The sequence below is a fragment of the Budorcas taxicolor genome, chromosome 5, assembly GCF_023091745.1.
Source record: "Budorcas taxicolor isolate Tak-1 chromosome 5, Takin1.1, whole genome shotgun sequence".
Classification (NCBI taxonomy): domain Eukaryota; kingdom Metazoa; phylum Chordata; class Mammalia; order Artiodactyla; family Bovidae; genus Budorcas; species Budorcas taxicolor.
In genome coordinates, this window is record NC_068914.1 from 106804674 (window position 1) to 106826658 (window position 21985).

General features: G+C 40.2%; 1 protein-coding gene across 1 annotated transcript in view; it reads right to left on the bottom strand.

Moving 5' to 3' along the window:
* ANKS1B (ankyrin repeat and sterile alpha motif domain containing 1B) overlaps positions 1 to 21985 on the bottom strand; it is a 1150548-nt gene that overhangs the window by 53998 nt on the left and 1074565 nt on the right. Inside the window, exons 20-22 of the mRNA XM_052640785.1 lie at positions 17159 to 17230; positions 11184 to 11312; positions 8912 to 8983 (exon numbers count right to left, since the gene is read on the bottom strand). Coding sequence (XP_052496745.1) covers positions 8912 to 8983; positions 11184 to 11312; positions 17159 to 17230 — 273 coding nt within the window. The remainder of the gene's footprint in view (positions 1 to 8911; positions 8984 to 11183; positions 11313 to 17158; positions 17231 to 21985) is intronic.

Below are 21985 nucleotides of genomic sequence, written 5' to 3' on the forward strand. Positions count from 1 at the left end.
GCTAAGTTGCTTCAGTAGTGTCTGACTCTTTAAGACCTTATGGACTATAGCCCACAAGGCTCCTCAGTCCATGGGATTCTCCAGGCAAGAATACTGGAGTGGGTTGCCATGCCCTCCTCCAGGAGATCTTCCCGACCCAGGGATTGAGCCCGTGCCTCTTAAGTCTCCTGCATCGGCAGGCAGGTTCTTTACCACTAGTGCCGCCAATGCACCCTCAACTGGGAACACATCCAACACATCCTGAGAGATGTGACAAGCAAACATCAATACATAGTTGTAGACTGCTTCTCGGAGTATAAATTGGAACGTGTTTTCTGTAAGGCAGTTTGGCAATACTTATCAAGAGTTTCAAAATGGGTATACTCTTTGACCTACTCATTCTACATTTAGTGGCTTATTCTAAAGACATAATTAGACCCATTGCAAAAGACTTAGGTTTATGGATGTTATCCATAGTATTGGTTATAGCTGGAAGAAAAATGGAAATAAGCTAATGATCAACCAGGGGAAATGGTTAAATAAGTTTAGTTCAGTTATGGATTGGAGTATTTTTCAACTGGTACAAATAATATTGGGGATGAATAGTTATTGGAATAAAAATGTTTCAAAATATATTTAAAAACAGATTAAAACGGGCTCATAATATTTCCATTTTTTGGTAGAAAAGTGATGCTTATGAATGTATAATCAGTCTGGAGGATTACATACCAACAAGATGTTAACAGGTGTTTAACACTGCGGGATGATAGAACTACATTTTTTTTAACTACAGTTGTTTTTATTTCTCTTTTCTGTATCTCTATTTGAAAGTTGACTAATAATGAATGTATACTGCTTTTGTAAGAAGCAAATGTAAGTTTAAAAAATTTAAGATTTTTTAAGTGAGAAAAGCCAATTGTAAACATGCAAACACACAGGGACTTTTTCAATCTGTCACTTTTACATACAGCTTCAGAGTGAGTGTGTGTGTGTTGGTTGGGGGGTTATCTTGAATTTACGAAGGGACCCAGTGAGGAGCTCCTTCTTCCAGGGCCTCCTCTACTCACTACAGTAAGAACACCAGAGGGTATGTTTGGAGTCCGGTCTTCCCTCCACCCCTTTCAAACTATGTGGCTAGGTATTTTAACCTCTCTTTGTCTCAGTTACTTCATTTGTAAAATGGGTATGTTAGTATAGCATCTACTTTGTGGAGCTGCTGTGAGATGAGACATGCCTAGCATCAGTAGATTTGGGCTGTCACTGTTACTCTGAGGATGGCTGGCTTTCCAGAGCACAGCAGCCCACTAGCAAAGGAGGGCAGAAGTAAAATTGGAATCCGTGAGGATAACTGAATAATCTCTGGGCCAACATGCAAGGATGGCAGTGAAATGGCTGCACCAATGAAAATTCAGCAGAGCGACATGTCTGGATCCAAGACAACTGACGCACCATGTTTAGAAAGAGCTTCAGACAAGTGGAAATTAAAGACAGAAGAGGCGCACAAAATCTTCTAGCGATGTGGAGCAATGAGGGTGTTACACGGGAGAAAATCCAGTAACAAGAGTAATAAAAACAAAAATGAAAAATAAAGAGATCTGGGGTATGAAGATGATCTGGGATAAGGTGCTTGGGTGGTTTAGTTTGCCACTGGGATAGACCCCTAAGAAAGGACAAGACTCACAAAGCAAGAAGTACCCAGGAAAGCTTGGCAACAGGGTTAGAAGTGCGACTGTTTTTGTGTGTGTATTACTATTTTAATACACACACACTAACAACACACACCACATACCTGCCTTGTGCGGGACTTCTGAGAGAGAGAAAGACAAAATTTGATTCTCCCCTGAAACTTGGGCAACAGAAACTTTTTAAAAAGCAGTTGTTTATAGTTTGTTTTTGTCCCCCAGCCTGTTTTCTGAGATGTAGTCCCTGAAGGTATTTCTGAAAATAATTCCTCACAGAAGGGATTTTTATGAGTGCAGGACTAAACATGACTTCTGGGGCTTCCCTGGTGGCTCAGTGGTAAGGAATCCCCCTGCCAAAGCAGAGGACATGGGTTCTACCCGTTTCCAGGAAGATCTCACACGCCATGGGGCAACTAAGACCACGCGCCACAACTGCTGAGCCTGTGCTCTGGAGCCTGGAAGCCACAGCTTCTGAAGACCGAGGGCCCTAAACAAGGCCTACAACAAGAGAAGCCACCAGAATGAGGCGCTCTCACACCACAGCTAGAGAGTAGTCCCCACACACCACAACTGGAGAAAGCCCTTGCAGCAATGAAGACCCAGCACAGTCAAAAAATAAATAAAATTATATATATATATAACATGACTTCCATTTGAGTGTCTCCCAAGGAAAGAGGACTCTTAATTTAACATTTCCATCTGATTCTAAAATCTACCTTTTTCAAGCTTTCCAGTCCATTCTCTGCCGTTCATTTCTTTCCTTGCAAGCATAGGAAAAAAGATGGTCTTCACGATTCAACCAAGGCACAGACAATTATTTGGGAATCTATATATTTGAAAATTCAACTTTAGAATTGCTTCCAGATTGAAAGTTTAGAAATCATATAAATTAAAGGGTACAGACTCAACAAGAAGCCTGAATGGATTGTGAAACTAAGCCCTTTGGAAAACAGAGGTTCCAAAATCTAAACACACTGGAAGATTTTCTTATTGCTGACTTAAAAATAATTTAAAAATATTTCCATTCTTACATCAGAAAGGCTGGTTTCTACCTTATCGTAGTTGAGAACAGATATTTCCTTTTTTTTTAAGGGGAATTTCCTTGAACACATACACCAATGAACAATTCTAACCCTCAAATATGGGATTAGATAAAGTCAGATTTCAGAGTACTAAATTGAATAAAATGGCCTACCTCTTACAGGAGCAGATGTGTTCCTAATGGCATATTTAATTAGGGAAGTGAGAGTGCTGTATATTACTAATACATATACCCTGGGACAAAATTCAGGGTTGGGGAATAGGGCATGAGTAAGTCTAGAGAGGAAAATGGAATAGTGGAACCTCATGTGGTCAGAACAAATCCCTCATTTTACCAAACTCTGTACTTAGAATCTTTGAAGCGGCAGCTACTCATACCAAAGAGAACTGAAAGGCCAAAAGAATCTATTGCTTTATAAAGTTCAGTCTGTGGGCACATCATTTAAAACAGGCAACTCCCAATCAGTTCAGAAACAAATTACCTCCCCTAAATATAAAATGAAAATTACATATAACATCCACAGTGCCCTTTTGTTTTCCTTCTCCCTTTTGGCAATGACCTTTAAAAATTGGACAGAAGAAACTTCCCTGGTGGTCCCGTGGCTAAGACTCCATGCTCCCAGTACAGGGGGCCTGCGTTCAATCCCTAGTCAAGGAACTAGTTCCCCTACATCACAACTAAGGCCCAGTGCAGCCAGGTAATAAAATAAATACATTTAAAAACAAAACTGGACAGAAGAGTGCAGGGTTCCTAGGTGTTTGAATACTCTCTTTTATACTGTGTATTAACACACAGAAAACTGGGGCAAAGGCTGCGGCACTGGCATCAGAGGTGAGGAAAAACAAATGAAACATTTCAGAACAAATCTAACTATCAATTTACTTATTTCTCAAACATTTGGAGGAAGAGGTCTACGTGTTTTAAGATTTTACTGAACTAGACCCTTCACAGGCATTCTTTTATGGAATCATCACGACCATCTCCTAAGGCAGCTGTTATACAGCAGGCCTTGGGGAGACAGTATACATGGTTACTGCCTTCTATGGGGCATGGGGCAGGGACAGCCAGATGTGATGTAGTGTGATGTGAGGTGTGACAGAGGGAACGTTCCCTGCTCTCTGTGTAACATGTTAGGGGAGCACATATTCAGGACCACAGAGCCAGGATTCCTCTCAGGAGTCCTTTCAGAATGAAGACTCTGTCTCTGAGCATACATTTAGCTGGAAAACCCAACCAGAAACATAAAGGCAGTACCAAATGAATGTGTTCAGAGATCTGTTACAGCTTCTCACGTATTACTAAGATAGGTCTTAAAATTTTAATTTTAAATAGACATGTCTGTAAAGCTGTCATGGGAAAGGAAATAAGCAGCTAAGTTGTACCACTGAAGTGCAAAATAATTCATAGAAATCATTCTTCCTAAGATAGTTTTGTAGGCTTTTATTTTTTAAAAAGGGCAATTTTACTTTAAAAATGACCAGGGTTTCCTGCAAGTTTCTATTGATTCTTTCCCAATAAACACAATTTAAAAGGTAATTTTAAGATGGGCATTATTTAGGGTTTAGATCTGGGGCGGGGGCTGTGGGAAACCTGATAAATGTGTGTGTGTGTGTGTGTGTGTGTGTTGAATTGCTTCAGCTGTGTCTGACTCTATGAGCTGTCAGGCTCATCTGACTATGGGATTCTCCAGATAAAACTGGAGTGAGTTGCTGTGCTCTCTTCCTGGGACTCTTCCCAATCCAAGGACTGAACCCGTGTCTCTTCTGTCTCCTGCACTGGCAGGAGGGTTCTTTACCACCACTAGTTAACTATGATATATTTTTAACTGAAATAATAGGTGTATAATAGAACACTAGGAGAGCAATGTAGAATTATCTTTAGGCAATGGCAACCCACTCTAGTACTCTTGCCTGGAAAATCCCACGAGCGGAGGAGCCTGGTGGGCTGCAGTACATGGGGTCGCTAAGAGCCGGACACGACTGAGCAACTTCACTTTCACTTTTCATTTTCATGCATTGGAGGAGGAAATGGCAACCCACTCCAGTGTTCTTGCCTGGAGAATCCCAGGGATGGGGGAGCCTGGTGGGCTGCCGTCTATGGGGTCGCACAGAGTTGGACAGGACTGAAGCGACTTAGCAGCAGCAGCAGGACTGAGGGGATCTTAGAGATGGATAAATAAGCTTAGATAAACTTAGAAATTAACCAGTTATGACTATCAAACACTCCAGGTGTTTCTGAGAAGGGAAGACTGCGCTTGGTTTCTGCTAGGGCAAAGTGAACGTGCTGAAGTAAGTGTTATGGGGAAAAAAATTTATAGTTGATAAGTATGCAATTTAAAAAAATCTCCTAAAATTTTTATTTAAGTTAGCACACTGGAATGTAGCCCAAATTACTACATATGTCTGTACCTAAATGGTTTAATTTAGTTGGCACCGCTGGATCATCGAAAAAGCAAGAGAGTTCCAGAAAAACACCTATTTCTGCTTTATTGACTATGCCAAAGCCTTTGACTGTGTGGATCACAGTAAACTGTGGAAAATTCTGAAAGAGATGGGAATACCAGACCACCTGACCTGCCTCTTGAGAAACCTATATGCAGGTCAGGAAGCAACACATAGAACCGGACATGGAACAACAGACTGGTTCCAAATAGGAAAAGGAGTCCGTCAAGGCTGTGTCTGAGGCTTGTCACCCTACTTATTTCATTTATATGCAGAGTACATCATGAGAAACGCTGGGCTAGAAGAAGCACAAGCTGGAATCAAGATTGCCGGGAGAAATATCAATAACCTCAGATACGCAGGTGACATCACCCTTATGGCAGAAAGTGAAGAGGAACTAAAAAGCCTCTTGATGAAAGTGAAAGAAGAGAGTGAAAAAGTTGGCTTAAAGCTCAACATTCAGAAAACGAAGATCATGGCATCCAGTCCCATCACTTCATGGCAAATAGATGGGGAAACAGTGGAAACAGTGTCAGACTTTATTTTTTGGGCTCCAAAATCACTGCAGATGGTGACTGCAGCCAGGAAATTAAAAGACGCTTACTCCTTGAAAGGAAAGTTATGACAAACCTAGATAGCATATTCAAAAGCAGAGACATTACTTTGCCGACTAAGGTTCATCTAGTCAATGCTATGGTTTTTCCAGTAGTCATGTATGGATGTGAGAGTTGGACTGTGAAGAAAGCTGAGCACTGATGCTTTTGAACTGTGGTGTTGGATAAGACTCTTGCGAGTCCCTTGGACTGCAAGGAGATCCAACCAGTCCATCCTAAAAGAGATCAGTCCTGGGTGTTCTTTGGAAGGACTGATGCTAAAGCTGAAACTCCAATACTTTGACTACCTCATGTGAAGAGTTGACTCATTGGAAAAGACCCTGGTGCTGGGAGGGATTGGGGGCAGGAGGAGAAGGGGACGACAGAGGATGAGATGGCTGGATGGCATCACCGACTTGATGCACATGAGTTTGGGTAGATTCCGGGTATTGGTGATGGACAGGGAGGCCTGGTGTGCTGTGATTCATGGGGTCACAAAGAGTCAGACACGACTGAGTGACTGAACTGACTGAATCTTATAGACTCTTTAAGGGTTCCTAAAACTACCCTAAAACTATTTCTTTATCAACATAAATGATCCACCTTTTCAGATATTTTAAAACTCAGAGCAATAAATGTTTAATTGAAAAAAAAATAAATGTTTAATTGGCACATGTGAGAGGTAGTGTGTGTGTACGTGCTCAGTAGCTGAGTCATGTCTGACTCTTTGTGACCACATGGACTGTAGCCCACCAGTCTCCTCAGTCCATAGGATTCTTCAGGCAAGAATACTGGAGTGGGTTGCCATGCCCTCCTCTAGGGGATCTTCCCGACCCAAGGATTGAATCCATGTCTCTTATGTCTTCTGCCTTAACAGGCAGATTCTTTATCACCAGTGCCACCTGGGAAGCCCAAGGCACTTTATTTTTATTATTATTACATCAGCTCCACCTCAGATCACCAGGCATTAGATGCCAGAGGTTAAGGACCCCTGCCCTAACATACTTCCCCTAGGGAGATCTGATTCTACTGGGACTTTTGGCTGAAATGTCATCATATTGAAAACAGAGAGAACAGTAACTGGAGGTTCAAACTGAACATTAACTGCAAACTGAGATCCACAGCATTTTCAGTCAGTGAGAGCTCTAACTCACAATTCAATAGTCCCAGATAGCAGATCAAATTTGCACTTCTGGTGTTTAAAGGCTCTGATGAACCCAGTGAGTGCAACTTTAGCTACTCTGTCAAAGACTGATATTAATTTAATGAAGATGGGAAATAAGGGTCTGTGATATCCCAAGTAGCAATGAAGTTCTTTATTTTCATGTAAACTACTCAAAATAAACACCAAGGGCAGCAAACTGGAAAAACACCCTAAAGAACAGAAGAATGGCTTCTAAATAGATGGCTTTTTCATTTTAAGCAACAGACAAGTATTTAACTAAATTATTCTCCACTGAGACTATTAAATGGTTTTGATATTGCTGTCCAAATGGAATTTCAGATCCACTTAATTTCAAGAAATTGACTGAAATTTAAGTCTCGTGTATTTTAGATGGCGCTATGTGCTCTATGTGCTATTTATGCTCGTTACTGCATTGAAGTAGCTGGATTCAGATAACTGAGTTAATAGTATTAAATCAGAGATGCCAAGTTAATTTCCTTGACATGTTCATGAATGGCTCTAAAATTATCGAGGCTTAATGATTGAAAACCTTTCCCATTTTCTTATTGTTCTTTGACAGGTAATTAGAATACAAGTTTTCCAGAATTATAAAACCAGGAAGAACTCTAATGGGATCTAGTCCAATGTTCTTATTTTCTAAGAAAATGAAGCCCAGGAAAAGCAGGGGAATGTAGTAGTTAAAAGCTTGGGCTCTGCAGTCAGACAGACCCAGTCCCAGCTTGGCAAGTTATTCACTGTCTGATCTTGGGAAAGTTATTTAATCAGTTTCTTCATCTACAAAATGGGGATAACAACAGTATTAATCTCACAGCTTTGTGGTAAAGATTAGATGAGCAAACACTCAAGGTATTCAGCACAGAAGATTGGCACATTGTAACTACTCAGTCAATTTACCAGTTATTATTATGACTAAAAAGTGACCCCTAAGGCAAGTAAGCAACAACAGAACTAGAACTTGGAGCTCCTGCACACATCAGGGATTTTTTTTAAAAAAATCTAAACACAGTACCTGGAATAAAGATTCCTTGGTCCTGACAATTTAAGTATACTATACCTACATACCTACATCAAATAGAAGGACAACTGTTTCAGTCTTTCTGCTACTATCAAAATATCAAATCAGCCATTACATACAGAGACATCAATGTCATGAAGATTCATACATGTTTAGTGTTCCATGAGCAATGACTGTTAAATTACATGCTTTTAAGTATTTCCCACCAAAGCTGTTTGTATAAAATAAATGATAAACAGAAGTTAGGGTTTCACTTGCTAATGATCTCAAACTTGACTGGTTAGTTGCTGTGTGGATTAAGTCCAATTATTCTTGCTTTGTATCATCAGTCAGATATCACCATGGCTTCTACACATCTGCTATGGAGGAAGAATAAGGGACACGTGAAAGAAGAAGCTCACTGGATCTCTCTCAGGGAGAACTGGTTCGACTAATACAGGGTCCTTGGAACCCAGCAGCCACCAATCACAGACATTTGGAATTGCCACTTCTGTCAAGATTGTGTCCTTACATGATTCAATGTGGAGTTGTATGGTTTTCTTATTTTAAAAAAATGAATAAGAAGCTCCTAAGGCATATTAGCTTTATATAACATGCTCTCAATATTCCTGCATTTGTTAATTTTTAGTTAGTTGGCAGTCTTTTCAGTAAGTATTCTCAGACTGCCTAGTGGGTGCGTAAAATATTTTTTTCATAGTAAACTAAAGGTCATTTTTCTCCAAATCTGGAAATGATCAATGTATATAAAATTACTTTAAATCTTTAAAAATAATAGTAACTGCATCCAATAGGCATCAAATCAAAGCACAGTGGCATAAACACGAACAAAACCCAAACACCTTTTTATATAACACCAGTGTGATTCAGTAGACCAACAGATGAAGAAAATAGTAATTTGAGAAGCAGCAATTTGTATCCATACCCAGTGTTTAGTATTTCAGTGACAAGAAATAAAATCGTTTGGCAAACTTACCCGCATTTTTGCACAAGCATCTTGGGTTGATTCTGTACCCCTGAGCTCTTTTATCAGCATAGAACCTAAATACTGAAATACAAAAAAATAAATAAATCAACGATTTATGAAAAACAGAACATAAATATGAGTAGCAATTTAAATGCAGATTGTAAAAGTACTACTGGCCAGCTTTCCTGGTTGTAGGCTGCTGCATAACTTTTAAAAACTAACAGTAACTAATTCTAACAAATAAATGATGTATACAGAGAATGTAGCAGAATTAACCACAGTTCTGAAAGCTGTAAATTGCTCTTTATAATAAAACTGCAGTAGTTTCTAAAGAAGCCATCTTTCAGATCATATTTAACTGCAAAATGGGGCCATCTAAAAATGTTTTCCCTTTTTTTTTGAGGCAGCAATGCCTGCAAAAATAAATCACATCACTATCTATGTAATTACAGGCTTGTATGAGACAGCTGAGAAGCGAAGCAACATACAGCCCATTTGGACTTAGTTGGCTGCATAGGTAATTAATGTTAGGCTGCTTTTAGGCAGAGAAAAAGTTTTGGACCTTTTTCATTCTCAGTTCCATGCCTGGTGGTTGATCCACCTGAGAATGGGCTGGAAGTATGCAGGGAGGGAGAATGCCATTCTCAGTTGTTCCACAGCCCAGGGAGCTGTGTTCCTTGGTGCAAACTGACACTGGAGGGGCTGAACAGGGCAGGAGAAGGATGGCAATATCTCCTTCCAGGAATCACCAGTCACTTTGCTGTTAGGTGATAGGCTCCAATGCTGCCTTAGTACAGATGGTCACACACACTCCAAGTTCTGGCTGGGGGCAAAAAGTTTTTAGCAAAATGTCTATTTTGCCTTCCTATCAATTGACTCTCCTTGAACCTTTTGAAAGGGGCTTCCCAGGTGGCGCTAGTGGTAAAGAACCTCCCTGCCAGTGCAGGAGATACAAGACTCAGGTTCGATCTCTGGTTCAGGAAGACTCCCTGGAGGAGGGCATGGCAACCCACTCCAGCATTCTTTCTGGGAGAATGTCATGGACAGAGGAGCCTGGCGAGCTACAGTCCAGAGAGTCACAAAGAGTCAGATGTTACTTAGCATGCACACACACAACCTTTTGAAACTTCAATAGGGTTCTTTCTGTCATTTTTCTCTACTTTCCTTCAAAAAAAGAGAGAAAAGAAACAGTTCAATATGTCTTTTTAAAAGAGTGTATTAAAATGAATGTTTTCTGGACGTGACTGAGGAGACCCTGGCACTCTGCAAAAACTGGGCTGGGAATCAGTCTTTTAGACCCAGGAGATTTCAGACTTGAAGAGTTTGTGCACAGGCACAATAGCAGAGGGTTCAGTCAAAGGCTTCCAAGAAGGCATGCTCAGAAAGGCTCAGGGATCTGGTGTCTGGGTCTTGGAGGAAGAAGGAGGAACTGCAGTCTTACAGTTTTGGGGGAGATTACGACTGAAATAAGTCCAGTGCTTCAAGACATAAGCAGTTAAAGAGGTGCAGAGGGCACAAAATGAAGACTGAACTGCTGTGAGATAATTAGGACCTTTACATCTTCATAAACTAACGACGATGATTGTGGCGAAGTCCTTATCTTCTTTCCGATGTTTTTCATTATCTTATTTTTGAAAATATGAAATCCTCATCTTTTAAGTTACCAGGAAACTTTGTCCTAATTAAAACATTCATTTTTAAGAAAGACAGTTTCAGTGTTCTGCTGAGGGTTCAGCCACTTTCCCTGCTATAGTCATGACAACCACCTGCCCCTAAACTGATGGTATCTTTTGAACATTTACCTGCTCCTATCACTCACAATCTCAACTAAGCCTGATTCCCTCTCCTATCTAAAAAAAAAAAAGGCCTAGTAATATAATCCAAATGATGACAATGAAAAGAATCTGGTATTTACATAAAGCTGTAGACCCAATGTTTTGAGATAACTGGTGAGTTATGGGGAAATGCCTATATGTGCTCTATTTACAGTCATTTCCATTTTAAGATAGCAATTTATCCCATTTAATTTAAAATACAATTATATATGAAGAAGGCAAAACAGACCTTAAGCTTACAAGATTAAAAGGGTTATAAAGTTCCATTTGTTTGGAATTTCCAAGTAGCCTTTGAAGAAGGCTTCTTTAAGAAAAAAAGAGAAGGGGAAAACATTTTAGGAATTTCAGTGATGGATGTCTGGGGATACTGAATATAAAAGCAAACAAGCTAGAAATGTACCCTCTATTCCTGCTGGTACCCAAGCACTCAGTTCTGGGTAACTTACAAAAGCCTTGTAATCACATGACTGGAAGATGAGCTTTTCCGGGTGGTGTTGCCAGTACTGCACTGGAGTTGAGGCTGTGGCTTCGTTTGGAGGTCGCAAGGTAATGGAAGGTTCTCCCCAGTCTCCTGTCTGAAAATCACATTTATTCTAGAGGTAGCATGAGTAATAGGCTAAGTTCATGCACTATAGCTGGCCTGAGTTCATCTTAAACCTGTGTGCCATAAAGGTGCAAATGCATTTGGGTGTATTATATGTTTATCATGGTTTTATATGTCCTAGCATCCTGTCTCCCAAAGCTGAGTTAACTTTTGAGGTATGAAATAAGTTGATTTACTCTATTTTTAGAATGACAGCCTAAGCCAAGTACTCTTAAAATTAAACATGAAGATATTCATAAATGATTTACTAAGTCATAATTTTCTGTTCCAACAGAAAAGAACATATGATCTTTGAAAGACTTTTCTGTTTTTAAACTTGACTGTTCGAAATTTTTAGTTTGAAATGCATTCACAATACACCGGTTTATAAATTTCAGTTCCTGATGAGGACATGTATCATGTACTTTGAAAAATTCTGTATCTCTGGAGAGAAAATATGGTAGGCGTGATACTAGACAAAATTTCAGAAGAAAATGTACTGGTGGATGATAGCTAGTTTCCCTCCTCTGAATTCATTTGTATCAATATAATGCCACCGTGATTGTCTTGGATATACTCAAACACCTCCCTCAGAAAACCTAAATCATGAATGAAGAATAAATATTTAAATACCAGGTTTGGCCATATGTGCTTGTGCATGTACTTGGGGAGCCTGATCACAAGTACAAGCACAGTCCATGTGACAGTATATCACACAGTACCTGAGCCCACTAAGACAGGCTTAAGGCAGAAGGACATCCCATCATTTTAATGACCATTTTCCACGAGGTTAACCTCAACATGTTTCATTACTGTAATGGTTTAGTGTGAGTGCCTATAAAGTCAAATTTCTAACTGGTTTTAAAAACAGAAGAATTCCAGAGCCCCTTAGGAATGCATGGGCCATTTCGTGAGGCAGAGAGCCTGAAATTTTCTCTTTGAGATCTGTCAATCCCAACCACGGGAAGAGAAAAATGAGCCTCATGTTATTTCCTTGGCTTCTCACTGGAGTGTGTGACTGGTCAGAACCCCCAGCTCCTCTCTCTGAGCTACTCTGCTTGTTAGTTTTGTTCCAGTTGCTAATTTACTTGCACAGGGCTCGGTTCTCCCATCTTCCATCTGTTGATATCATTAAGACTTTATCTGGTTTATTTACTTAAGCATATAAGCAAAAATCCTTCATTTTATGACCCATCCCTGACTCATTCTTAAGTTTTCTCTTTGTTTATATGGATTTTTATTTTGTAAAAACAGTAACTAGTTGCAATTAATTAAGTTTTCCTCTGACTTGCTATTTTGATATTTTCTTTTCCTTCTCTCTTAAATGTTTGGATCTTTATTTCAACTGACTGTGATTTGCTCTTAAAAAAACTAGTATAAAATTTAAAATGCAGAATATGTGAATTTCAATATTATTTCGAAGGTGACTGTAATAACCTTTAAATGATTAACAGTTAAAACTCTGGAAACATGCAACAGTGAGTTCTTAATTCAAAGTTCTTCCCACATCCAGCAAATCATCCTCTCATCTCCCCCATTAAATGACACCACTGGTCTCCCCCCTCCCTTGATAAAGCAACAACAACACAGCAAACAGGTGTTGTACACTTAAGTCACAGGTAACACTGTTAACGCAACAACAGAAGTTTGCACGCAACTTCGTGGAATGATACAAAGGGAGCTGGTTGACCTCAGGAGATCCTTGGATCCAGTGTGTGCTGATGTGGCAACGCAAACCAAGCATCCAGTCTTCAGCATTAGCCCTGTCATCGTTTAGCTGAGGTTCACCTTGGCCAGGCTCAACAGGCAGTTTTCAGAAAAGCCTGAACAGACATGGCAGGAGCTGGGGGTACCATGGGTTGCGGGTCAAGGGATGGGGGAGGGCTGGGGGTGGGAATGGGTGGGATGAAGCTGGGACTATGGGGACATTTCAGGTGTTTGTACGTTAAGCATGCAAATCATATGCAAACTCATTCTCTAATTGCTGAATTAACTCAGGCACTTTTATAATTAAATTTCAACGTGAGTTCCACATACACTTAAAGCAGAATGCTGATCCAAATATTTACATCATCCACAGAAGTCAGAGCAGCCATTTTGGGAATAACAGCACACAGCACGTCAGTCTGGAGATGACCTCCATCTCTTATTTGGTAAGCACTGGAAGAATCTAGTGGTGCGGCCATTTCATCTGCTTAGGCAGCGCCATCATCTGCTCTCCTATGACTCCACTTTGTCCAGAAATCCCAAACCACCTGCTCCGAATCTGGAGTGCTCTGACAAGCTTCCCCGACATGCAATGGGGGAAGATAATTATAGGGAAGAGAAACAGAATCCTTATTTTCTTTGTGGCCCAGAAACTATGCTCCAGACCAAATATTTTAAAAATTCCCTACAGGGACTGAATCTGCCTTTCTGGAAATAGAAACTGAATTTTGTCATACTGAGTGCTATTTCCAGAAATTCGTTTTCAAACAGACAGAAAAGTGTTCTTAAAATTGAATTGATAAGAAAATAATTTTCTTTTCTTCCTAGAAACTCATCAACTTATTATTATTATTTTTTAACCTTATATATAAGAGTATTTAGAAGACTCCGTTTGTAGGTGTTGATTTTTCTCTTTGGAATTAACTCAGTGGGAATGGATGGACTCATCATTACACTATTGTAAAGGGAAGATGTGGCCTGCCCTGGGGTGGGATTCAGCTTCATCTCCTTGAGGGACAGTAAAACAAAAGAACTTAGAGAGCAAGGGTGCCTTAGGTCTCTGTCCTTTTGGAGGCCAAATTATAGCAGGAATGAACTATGGGGGAAACAGGTAGACTGGTGATAACATGCAGGAGCAGTAGAGAGAAAAATAAGGGAGGGGTTTGCCTCACATATAAAATAATTTCAATTGTGAAGGCCAGTATTAGGTCCTATTAAGCAGTAAATTTATATCCAGATATTATCTGTATTTCTTAAGGTAAATTTAAAAAATTAATAATCTCCCAGTTAAAAATGCTTATCAAATATTAACTAAAAATCAAACAGACTTAAAAAGTCTTTTATCTGAAATAACGGTTTATAATAAAGTCTTATGTTTAGCAAAACATGGGTTACTATGAGGCAATAATGTTTAATTAGAATAACAAAATAAGATCACAAAAGTCTGTCACATTGTAAACTATTAGTGACTGGCAGTACTCTTTAAAGGGCTTAAGTAATTGCAGAAGAGAAATTACAGTGATTCAAGGCACTCTTACTAAATATCTTCAGGCTACTTCTTTATAGCTTAAAATACTTAGAGGAAAACCTTTCCTTTAGGTTCATGTATCAAATGATCTTAATAGTTCAAGAATTTGGTCATGGCTTAAAACCTTGTTTACTTGGCATTTATGTATGTATTTGTGCCTTTAGGACATAATTAAACAGAAGAAAATGTACATTATTAGCTATCCCTCCAACTCAAATAAAACTTAATCTTCTAATACGAAAGAAAAACATAATTTGAGATTAAAGTTTTAAACAGAGAATTGATTCTGCTTAATAGGTATTTACCAACTGCCAACTAGAAATTCTCAGCCTGCTGAGTTTGAAGGATTATAATTGGGGCCATACTCAATATAATGTAATTAAATTAAATGTCTCATACCACCGGCTGAAAAGTATAAGCCACTAACTGAATTTAGTTATAATGCAGAAAAAAATTTGCAAAATTCCATGATAGATGTTTATTGGATGGTAGATTCCAAAATGCAGCTATTAATCTTTTCATTATTTCAAAAGGTGGTAAAACTGCATGGTTTTAGTTCATGTGCACCAGATATCTAATTCGAAAACATCATATTGTGTAACATCCTATCCCCCAAAAAGGAAACTGAAGATATCACATATTCTATGTGTTCTGAGAATACAAAGGGGAAACACTATTTATATTCTTACTTTCTTCTTAAGGAAAAGTTTTGTTAGGATGTCAGTAAATAATTAAAAGCTATGATTAGGGTCTAGCTCTCTAACATGAACAGGAAGGTATGGTATTTTCCAAGCCTTAGCTTATGCTTTAAAAAAAATTTTAAATGAGGACTTAATTGACTTTTTAATAGAAGCTTTTAAATCTTTTCTATTAGGAACAACTCCCACCTACCTGCTTGTAAATTTAGATTGAATATTAACAAACATTGTTTTCTATTTCTTCAGATCACTTAATGAAAAACCAAAATGATTTTAAATGACAATTGTTATTTTCAGGTTTCACTTTCAATAATTCTAACAAATATTAGAGATGGGCTACCCAAACATACATAAGATATATGTGATTACATTTACTTTCCCTTATCTCAACAGCTCTGAAGAAGGCACATACTTATAAATATGTATACATACATTGGGATGTGAATGTAAGGAAAGGCCTCCTACAAACAGTTCACATACACATGAAAGCAAGATGCTGGTGCAGTTCTTCTAAAACAGCTTGAAGAATAAAGAATGCAGCTGGTTATCCTAAATTTGTTTCTTTTGATAAAAGAGCGGAGATGGCCACTTCTGAACATGAAAAAGCACTGGTTAGCGAGCGTTTTGGAGAAGGCAACGGCTCCCCACTCCAGTACTCTTGCCTGGAAAATCCCATGGATGGAGGAGCCTGGTGGGCTGCAGTCCATGGGGTCGCAAAGTCGGACACGACTGAGCGACTTCTCTTTCACTGTTCACTTTCATGCATTGGAGAAGGAAATGGCAACCCACTCCAGTGTTCTTGCCTGGAGAATCCCAGGGACGGGGGAGCCTGGTGGGCTGCCGTCCATGGGGTCGCACAGAGTCGGACACGACTGAAGCGACGCAGCAGCAGCAGCAGCAGCAGCGCTTACGTGTTCAGGAGGAACCGCTGGGTCACTGGAGCAGCAATACCAGGCGATGTATAGACTGTGGTCCCCAAGAGCCAGAACCCCATGCACACAAGGAGGGGTACGCCTGGCGTGGCACCCCAAAGAGGCCCTCTGCATGCTGCCCCAAGAGCTCTGCAAAAGCTCTTTTGAGTGATTCTCAACCAAAAGTCTCAACCTCTCAGATAGCAGGCTGCCCAATGAGAAAAATTTAAGAGTGTGACAATAGGATTGTATTTTAAAATAGGAAATAGATAAAAAAACCCAAACATGAAAATGTTTACTTTCCAAACAAAAATGAATTTTTAAATGTATGCAAATGTGAAATGTGAATATCTGAATATTAAGCAGCTCAGAGTAAAATAGGTCGTGATTTTGCATGCATTCCAAAGATCAATTCACTACTGTCAAGTGGAAAAAAAAAAAAAAAGATTAGGCTGAGAACCACTTTGTAGCTGTAATGGTGCCTCTCTTGGCTATAGTCCTCTTGCATTTGCATAAAACTTATATAGAATATCATGCAAATCATACTCAAATATTTCTCACAAGTGAAGCACATGAACCTTTGTATTAGGCACAAAGGACTGAATAGCCCATGGACAAGGAAAGTACAAAATGGGGAAGACTAACACTGATATATACATGGGTATATATATATCAATTTACCCTTTTCCTTTCTCCTGTGAAAGCAAGTGAACGCGGACACCTGAGATGAAAGCCAAACTCACACGGGACAAATTTTAACTGTAGACTTCCAAACCAAGTATGTTTCTCATTTCAGGACAATGTTTTGCACGTTAACTAGTCACAAGGCACAGTGAATGAAGTATAATAAACAATAAAAAAAAATCTCAGGAGTTGTTAGACATCACAAATTTTCTGCACTGCCAGGACATAGTCCCTATAGCTATTGACGACACTTTGCAACACACGACACAGCGCAAGGTCAGGAAGAGAAAATAACCATTTGTAATCTTACATTATGAACCTGATGGATGGCTGAGAAAGGAAATCCAGCGTTCTGATTCGTCCATATCTCACAGACAGACGACTGCTGATATAAACAGAAAACTATCTCATCTTGTCAATATTTAAAACATGGCAGCTACCAAGGTAGCATCAAGGAAGGGAAGGAGGAAAATAATAAAGAGCAAAGAATCACATTTCTTAAAAAAACAACAACACTCAAAAAATACTTTAAGGTGCCCGAGGTTTAATAATTGACTTCCAAGTCATTCTTTTGCTTAAAAACATTTTGGGTTGGCTGGGAGAAAAAAAAGACCATTTATGCATTAATTTTATGTCAAAGGAAATTACCAATCCACTCACATCTTGAAAAAAGCAAACTGTGTTTTTCTACTTGCCAAAGAGAATGGAAATACTTTCCCCCTTCATGTCATTCATTTCATAGAATAAATATTTTCATGAAGTTCAAGAAAGATAGGAAAAAAGTCTTTAACACAGGCCAAACATTTTTATTTTCATATAGGCAAATGACCAGGGCAAACAATGCAATAAAACGACTTTCCTAGTTTAGTCATTGCTCAGCTTGATAAACCTAGAAGATATTTTCCCCCTCCAGAGTTCTCAAGGGCAAAACTCTGTGATTAACAAGGGGAGAAGTGTCCGTTTGCTGCCCAGCAGTGGGAGCGTGTGGTGGTGGAGGGGGCACCGTGGAGGCAGAATGGGGGGTGGGTTGGGGTCTGGAAGCTCGGTTCTGTTACTCACCAGAAACTCTGGGTAACAGCATTTGCTTTTTTATGAGCCTAATGAGTCAGCTCCATGTTTTGGACTCACCACCACACCATTAACAATCCAATAGTTATTATCCAACAGTTATTAAAAGGCAATAATGTTTGCTTAGAATCAAATGCCCAGTGAACCAGAAGCCTCCCAGGAGTTACAGAAGAAACCACCAGATAAGCCAACGAGGCTCCTGGCCTGACCTTTACAGAGTTCTTTTCCTGAATTCCATCACCTAAAAGACGCTGTGAAATCGAATCACAGAAAATGGCAGAGCGCCTAAGCTTATTCAGCCAACACTGAACAACCCCAGAATCACAAGCAGAGCATACAAAGATCAGTGCAGAAAGGAGATAAGAACACGAGCACAGTATGGTTTAGAAACCCAGCAAGGAACCCTATCACCAGCAAGTGCGGATTCCGGAAACGAAAGCTTTCCTCTGGCTAAATGTTCCTCCCACCTCCACCCTCCCAGAAACGCTCACCATAAATTTAACATCTCTTTCTCCAGTTCCAAACGCAGCTCCATACCCACCTACATCTTGCTCTCCATCCCTTCTGTCATCTGGATGGCTTGCTGGGGACAGACTGTCAGGTAACTGGCATTCTGTTCAGAAAGTAAGATACCTGGGGTCTGACCAAAAGGCACTTCCAACCACCTCTCACTTAAAAGCAGCCCTGCTCTTCTCAGTTTCTGCCCTAAACATCATGCCATTTTCTCCACAGGGGGGCATCTACCCCTTCCTACTTTTCAAAAATTAAATCTCTAGCAAGTTAAGCATTGGGGTCATTAAACTCCCAGCTTCGTCTCCAATAGCTGTCATCTGATTTAAATATATTAACTCCATGCTTCAGTAGGATTACCATCTTCACTGGCACCAAACATACTTCGAGGACACCCTTAAAGCACTGTCACCCACAGATTTGAGCTAATTCTTTCACATACATTACATCTTCTACAACGTTCACAGAATTTTAGTGACAGAAGTAACCCAGGGATCACCTGTCATCTGACAGATGAAGACAATGACATCCAGAGAGGTTCAGTAGCTCGCTGAGGTCACACAGGAAAGTGTTACAACATGTCAGCTGGCTAGGAAGGAGTGCCAGCCCAGTAATGACTTCACCAGAAGGCGGAGGGGCTATTCAGTTATATGGAATCTGTTTACTAATCCTGAAAGAGATACATATAAATGGAGTCAGTTTATGAAACAGTCTCAACTCCACACAGGGTTCAGATACCTTAATGTTCTATTTTCCAATCATGACCCCCAGATGGGCCATACTCCAATATCATATATGATTCAAACGTTGCTCTTCCTCATCACACACCTGGTGGGGCAGTAGAGTCCACCTTGGAGCCCTCCCACCCCAAGCTCTACCTCCTTCATGCACTTCGCTGGGGAGAAGGATAAGGGCCCCTTTCTTATCTGGCAGTGGCTGAATTCTCTCTGCTGGTTGTCTGCTTATCAGGGTAACACTAACTTGGTCTCTGACCCCTCATGTAGGAGCTGCCCAGCCCTGGATTCTACTGTATCCACGCAGGTTCTCTGGAGGGCTCTGTTGGGAAGGGCGTGGGGTCTGGATAGCACTGTTCCTGATGTGAGAAATCTGGCTCTAGGGTGACTTTCTCTGACCCCTACTCAACCTTCCTAGGACGCCCCTTGGGTGGGAGGCAGGGGAGCACACAGAAGCCCAGCCTCTTCCTGAATGCCCATCCACACCACACACACGTACATCTGCGCCATGCAGAGGACGTGGCTCTGAAACCACTCCTCTCTCTGCCAGGACACTTCCCTCCAGTTCTCTCCTCCTCAGTTCAGGCTGGTCTACATGTGTCTGCTCCCAGTAGTCCACTGACGGAGAGAGATGCCAGGTTGCCCCACTCTGGGTGAATGTTACCCTTGGAACCCTTCTCCCCAGGCTTGTGTTGCCCAGGCATGTGCTCTCTCCCCTCCCCTGGGAAGGGAGGGAAAGCCTCAGCTCCTTCCACTGTGGCTCAGACATTCTTCTGACCTGAGCTCCCCACCCTCCCAGCAGCAATCTTCTGCCTCTATGAACAGGCAGCTGACGATGCAGGACAGGACTCACCACCTGTTGGTCAACTCCAAGGAGGGAGTCGGGCTCCATTACCAGCAGCTCTCTCTTTAGAACGTGCAGTACTTAGAGCCTACAGGAAAGCTCCCCCTTAGCATCCTGTTATGTGAATATATCTCCCAACAGTCACAGAAGTTACCAGAGAGTCAAGGAGGAAAGAGAGGGTCTCGTGCCACAATTATTTTATTTTTTAAAAATCTGTATAAGATTTTTTCAATGAAGAAATAAAACCTACCTCCAGTCATATACACTGAAGAGAGTTCCTATGTGGCATATATACCTTTTAAAGAAGTTACAATAACTGTTTTTCATTTAAAACCTATGTGCAAACTTTAAATATGTTCTCATTTCTAATATTTATGTGCCTCAATGCAAGTGGTAAAAAGTCAGATTTTAAAAACAGTTTAAAATAAAGGCTGTTAATAGTATGTTACGGAGGTTGTTTTTTTAAAAAGCTGATACATGTCAGCTATCACACTAACTTTGATGATTGCTGTTGCTGTTTAGTCACTAAGTTGTGTCCAATTCTTTTGCAACCCTATGGATTGTAGCCTGCCAGACTCCTCTGTCCATGGGATTTCCCAGGCAAGAATACTGGGGTGGGTAGCCATTTCCTTCTCCAGGGGATCTTCCCAACTCAGGGATAAAACCCATGTCTCCTGTCCTGGCAGGATTCTTTACCACTGAGCCACCAGAGAAGCCAATTTTGATGACAGTGAAGACTTGATCACGCTCCTAGAGTAGTAACTTAAGATGGACCAGCTATAACTGGTGTCTTCATAACATGGAATGGGTCTTCCAGACACATGGTTATCAGACTGAGTGATGGAATGAATTTTTTAAATGCAAAAGAGCTTCCCCTGCAGAATTTCATTATATTTGTTGTTCAGTCACTCAGTCGTGTCCGACTCTTTGCAACCCCATGGACTGCAGCATGCCAGGCCTCTCTGTCCCTCACCATCTCCTGAAGTTTGCCCAAGTTCCTATCCTTTGCATTGGTGATGCCATTCAGCCATCTCATCCTCTGACCCCCTCTTCTCCTCCACTATATTTATGAAGATAAAATTTCAGAGTACAACATATATTGAAGTACTGAGTGTTCAAAAGCTTTGAGAAAGAAAATACTAGTGATAAAATTTTAGCTGGGGCCCAAATTCCTAGAACAGAAGTGAGTTAAATCTGAGTTTTAATTAAACATTAGAATATCCTCATCTGAAAAGATTAATAATAGCACTTGGCCTACTTATTTCACCAGGTTGTTGTGCAGCTCATGCTAAGCTTCACGCAAAAGGGAACTTCTTCACAACTAGGTTTCTAGGACCTGAAATACAGAAGCTGTCAAATGTATTGACTGAGTGAATGGAATCACAGAATGTGTTCAGTATTTCTTGGCAAATGACTAAGCACCATGGAAACATTAATTACTCTCCTCGTTATAATTTTTAGTCGATCTACTTTGTTGCTGCCACTTGGGCCCTCAGTAAACTACATCACTGCTAACACACTTCTGGCAAAATGCATCAGAGATTAACCTTGCAGACTTCTTGTTAGAGATGGTCTCATTTTTTCCTGATAAAGGCTGAAAAAGAGCTGCTGACTTGGTTGAAAAGAGAGGAACATCTGTAATTAGCAGACCTATCTGCTAACGGGCTGCTTGTAGGAGCCTGGAAACAGTTCTGTAAAAGGATGGTAAACAGCCTTTGCAATTTCATATGCTTATTAATTTTCCCTCAGTTCTTTTTTCTCATACATCGCAAAGGCTAATTTAGTTGATCTGAATTTGAATTACCATGAAATCCAAATAAATGGGGGTTAATTAAAGGGATAGAAATCTTCAAACTGAGATATCAATAATTTAATATTTATTTCTTTGGTGATGAAGTCAGCACACTTTTAGAGGTGCATAATTTTATCTCAAGTTCAGACCTCTCTCCTGATTCTGGAAACGTTTTTTCTAATACAACAC